This window comes from Sinocyclocheilus anshuiensis, unplaced genomic scaffold (assembly GCF_001515605.1).
Source record: "Sinocyclocheilus anshuiensis isolate Anshui unplaced genomic scaffold, SAMN03320099.WGS_v1.1 scaffold587, whole genome shotgun sequence".
In the NCBI taxonomy this organism is placed as follows: Eukaryota; Metazoa; Chordata; class Actinopteri; order Cypriniformes; family Cyprinidae; genus Sinocyclocheilus; species Sinocyclocheilus anshuiensis.
This window is the reverse complement of record NW_015552579.1, coordinates 32,570-37,699: the sequence shown is the minus strand read 5'-3', so window position 1 is coordinate 37,699 and position 5,130 is coordinate 32,570. Positions and strand designations below refer to the sequence as shown.

Genomic DNA, 5,130 nt, shown 5'->3' with positions numbered 1-5,130 from the left:
GAAGATGTGCTACGCAAACATGGTGCAGCAAAAGGTGAGCTAGTTACATACCATAATAAATGAATAAACAGGTAGGCTAAGGTTATATTCGGTTGTACGGAGCCCCGATCATGACATGTAGACAAAATCACGGCCATGAATTTAGAATAGGCTAGTTATGGCCACGAATTAAGAATTAATTTTTTCGTTTAGTCTAAATTATGGCCTCGAATTAAGTATTCATTCTCTTGTTTAGGCTTAGCTGCCACGAATTCATTCGTTCGTTAATTCGTTCATTCCCTAGATTTAGTAGGCCTAAATCGTGGAACGAATTATTATATTTCGTAATTACTTATTAAAATCATTATTGCTTAAACTTAATAAATAATAATAAATTAAAAAAATAATAAAACCTGCTGACGTCGTAGAAACGAATTGTTAATTCGAATTATATTCGGAGCTCCGTAGTTATTAAATAATCTCAGTTAAACTGTAGACCTAAGCTAACACACAGCTGTATATAGGCCTAAATGCAGAACTACAGAGTACAGAAGATATTAGCCTACACCACTTAGGCCTATTAAAATATTATTTAAAAAAAAAAAACTGACCCGAAACAATAGGTAGTCCTTCAGAATGTAGGCTAGATATAGGCAGCAGTAATTTATAATCTAATATAATGCACGCAAATTTGTTCTTTACAGAACGGAGCGGGATCTGAGCGGGAATTGGTTTATGGTGAGCGTGAGCGGAATATTAACGGAGCGCTTGCTTGGGCGGTTAGAGCGACTGTCCATAGAGCGGAAAACGTAGCGGAGCGTCACACCGCTCCGCTTCGCTCACATGCTCTGGTACCTACCTATTTTATTTTATTTTATTTTATTTTAGAAATTATACTGTTTGATTAGGAGAAATTACAGGTTTGTAAATGCATAAACAGCAAGAAAAGTCTCATTTATCTGCCTAACACATGGATTAATAACTAGGCCAAATGCTGAATAAGTGGCAGAATGATTTTCAACAAAATATAGGGTTTTGGGTTGTGACCCACCAAAAATTACAACAGACTGAAATATTTACATAAGCATATATCATTACTTTACAATTGCAGAACTCTTGGTAGGTGTGTGTTTTAAAAGATACACATCAGTGCAACCCTAAACTGGATTTTTACTTCCAGAACCCATCTTTTGAGCTCTGTTTGTCCTGTCTGTCTCCATCTTTCTCTCTTTATATTTCCCTCTGCACGTATCTCGTATCTGGTTGTGTTGATTATCATTTATCCATCCGTCATCCTTCCTCTTCTCTGCATCCTCCACCTCTGCACAGTGTGCATCCTGTGCTTCATTCGATGCCAGTTTTGGTTGATGCTCATTCAGCACGTGAGCTTGTCTTCAGTGCTGGCCCAGAGTCTCTCATTCGTAAACGAAGGTCTTGTCCCCTCTCCGGATCCCATGTGTGGGTCATTAAACAGCTTCCCTTGATGTCGTGGGTTATGAATTGTTGGCCTGTTTGGATATGTATCCCTGGCTGTGATTTTTGTCAGGCCTGGCGGTTTCTTGTGATGTTGGTATCAACGTGGGTTTGCAGCTCTCGGGGGTCTCCGCTCTCAAAAGAGGAGCAGTATGTGAATGCGTGTGTGTGTGTTTGTCAGAGTGAGAGTGAATAAATGGATGTCTCTTCTGCATGCTAGTGGAACCCTGTCGTGGAAGCTCTCCCACACTGAACAGAGGAATCGTCATATATTTCTGTTCCTTCCTCCCGTCACATTATCTGTTTCAGTTGTTGTGTTGATGTATCAGTGGTGTATCAGGTCCGGTGGTTTCGTCTGATCTTAATGTCTCTCTTTTTCTCTGAATCTCCGCAGCCTGGGTGGGAGGAACGAGTGCACGCAGACGGGAGAACCTTTTACATCGACCATAGTAAGGACACTAATTTATTGACAGAATAAGCAGACACATTTGAGTGCAAAATTTAAACCTTAAGCTAACATGTTAACTTAAAGGTATGTTTATCCAAAAATTTTTGTTGTTCCAAACCTGCATGAATTTCTTTCTTCTGTTGAACACAAAAGAAGATATTTTGAAGAATGTGGTTAAATGAACAGTTGATGGTCCCCATTGACTTCCATAGTATGGGAAAAAAAAACACTATGGAAGTCAATGGGGACCATCAACTGTTGGTTACCAACATTCTTCAAAATATCTTCTTTTGTTCAACAGATGAAAGAATCTCATACAGGTTTTTTGGGGTGAACTATCACTTTAAGTTATTAAAAATATTATATTTAACACATACACTAATATTTATGGTCTAAAATTACTTTTCATTTTCCTTTCCAAAGTATTCTAAATATTTTATACTTTTGGCAGCAGTTAAGTTTTATACATGATTTAAAAGAACTGTTTTCATTTTGAATATATTTTAAAATATATTTAAAATAAAACACAAAATTCAACATTTCGTTCTGCTTTATATGGTCAGAAATTACAATTATTTTATGCTATTGACAGCGATAGTTTTTAACAATAAAACTTCTCTCTTTTTTTATTAAATTTTGAATGTCTTTACATCACTGTAAACGTACTGTAATACTGGGTAGAAAATACTGGGCAGATGTTTTTATTCAGTTTTGGAGTTTGAAACTCTGCTTTAAAATTTGGCCAAAATGAGATGGAATCCAGCATAGTTTTGCCGTCTACTCTTGGGAACTATAATCCAGCTGCCTTCTGTTTTACACAAACACTAATGCAGGTTCCATTCACAGATATGCTCTCAAGTTCCTATTTGTTGTTTTGTCTCAGTAACTTTATTCTGTGCTGTGTGATCAATATCTATTTAGATGTTTAAGGTAATACTTAGTTGGGAGATCATTTTACTCATGCATCATTAAACTCGGACATGCCCTCGGTGTCCGTCACAACACGGGTGTGTTCAAGCACTGCTGAGTCTGCTGCCGTGGTCGATATACACCTGTTTTGTTTGTCAGCTCCACACATTCACAAACGACCTCGAGTGTTTGCCAGGTCCAGTGGTGTCTACACTGATTTATGTTGAACCACCACATTGAAAGTTTGTTAAATTAACAAATTTCTTTTTAAAGGGCAGCTAGTTTTCTGTAAATTTAATCTGTACCAAATAGCAATGAAAAACGTGAGGCTTATACAATTCCTCTTCTCCCCCTCAGACACCAAAAAAACGCAGTGGGAAGACCCTCGCCTCCAGAGTCCCGCCATAACTGGACCTGTGAGTGTACTTTTATTTTCTGTCACAGTCTTTCTATTATTCTGTCTCTGTTCTCCTATAACACTTGTGGCTTTTTGTTATAAAAAAAAAAATGGTAGAGAATACAAGGAGATTTGTTAGGAGTAGAAGAAAAAAATACTTACGATTACACATACAATTAAAATGCAAAATTTTTAATGGCTAATTTTTAGTTTTGATTGTTTTACTATTAGTATTATTATTAATAGTAATAATAAGTAATTCTCGTTTTTCACAATGATCATTACTGCAATATTGAAATTTTTATTGCATTACAGTTAAAAATTTTATAGAATCCTTTTTTTTTTAACTGATTAAATTAGAGGTATTACAAGATAAAAATTACTTTTTACAATAGAATAAAATTAAAAAGCTATGTCACAATGCAAAATAGAGGCCATTTTTTGTTTAAATGTTTTATTCGTTTAAAAAAAATACATATATACATACATACATATATATATATTTAAACTAATATATATATGTATGTGTGTGTGTGTGTGTGTGTGTGTGTGTGTTGAAGTTCTTTTGAAAACATTTCTAATTATTTCCAAACTCATGTTTGCCTTCTTGCTTGTCCATTGGTACAAGTCCCCCCACTGATCGAGTTTCATTTTTAGTTTTAGTTTTATTGTATTCAGTTGTTTATTTATTTGTCTTCTCTTAGGCAGTGCCGTATTCCAGAGAATTCAAGCAGAAGTATGACTACTTCAGAAAGAAGTTAAAGAAACCGGTAAGAAACGAAGCGTTTTCAGAGACATTACCATGAGCTCTTTCCTGTCACATACTGTATTCCTAGACACTCTAATTTATTCCGTGTGAAATCCCTGTCGAGGAGTGAAGAGCGCTTTTTTTTTTTTCTTCTTCTTTTTTTTTTTAAATTGGGTTTTAAATTGTTCTTCACACGACAGAAACGCATTCCTTTACAGTGCAGTGATTGTTTCAAGCCTTCATATTAAATTTAAATGTTAGTCACTAACCGTGAGCTTAGGTTATTATTTTGTGATTTTAATCATCCAAATATCATGAATTCCAGGATGCAGCTGTATGTTACTTGAATCTCTCTCTCCCCCACAGGCAGATATTCCGAACCGTTTTGAGATGAAGCTGCACAGGAATAACATCTTGGAGGAGTCGTACAGACGAATCATGTCCATGAAGAGACCCGACAGTCTGAAGGCCCGTCTGTGGATCGAGTTTGAATCGGAGAAAGGCCTGGACTATGGGGGCGTAGCCAGAGAATGGTTCTTCCTGCTCTCCAAGGAGATGTTTAACCCTTATTATGGGCTGTTTGAGTACTCGGCCACGTAAGTGTCCATGTGTTTGTGCACTACAGTTTTGTGTTTTGTCAAGTTTGAACTTCTTTGGCAGATTTGCTCAAACTGGCGCGTAAATCCTGAACCACCCACCTCCACTTCTCGCCTCTTATCCGTATCCCCTTTTAGTGTGCATCCCAGAGGCTTTACTAGCACGTCAGACTTCAGGGCTCCAGACTGCGACTAAAAATATTCATTTGCGAGTGAAGTTTTTGCTGAGGTCGCCACTGGCGACTATATATATTTACATGTTATAACTTAAAAATTTGCATGTAATGCCTTTTTTCCTGATTGTTTTGCGATCACATCTTTTATGTTCACGTATTAAACTGAGACGATGCGCATCAAAGTTTTAGTGGAAAAATTAGTTTCAAACAGTCCTGATCTCTGCAGCATTTTCGCACACCTGCTAAATGCAGCTCAGTTGTGCAGCGCGAGAGAGATCGAAATGATGGAGACGTGCGAAGTGAAAGTGCAGAAAAGCAGTGTCTGTTTCGTGCACAACTTGAACAAACTACAACCGGTAAAGCTGTCAGCTGTGTGGATATTGGCAATATCGTTAACAATTCTC

General features: G+C 37.0%; 1 protein-coding gene across 1 annotated transcript in view; it reads left to right on the top strand.

Annotated features, from left to right (window-relative positions):
• Nucleotides 1-5,130, top strand: part of LOC107665211 (E3 ubiquitin-protein ligase NEDD4-like) — a 91,323-nt gene that overhangs the window by 75,346 nt on the left and 10,847 nt on the right. Inside the window, exons 18-21 of the mRNA XM_016455997.1 lie at nucleotides 1,847-1,901; nucleotides 3,167-3,225; nucleotides 3,911-3,976; nucleotides 4,321-4,550. Coding sequence (XP_016311483.1) covers nucleotides 1,847-1,901; nucleotides 3,167-3,225; nucleotides 3,911-3,976; nucleotides 4,321-4,550 — 410 coding nt within the window. The remainder of the gene's footprint in view (nucleotides 1-1,846; nucleotides 1,902-3,166; nucleotides 3,226-3,910; nucleotides 3,977-4,320; nucleotides 4,551-5,130) is intronic.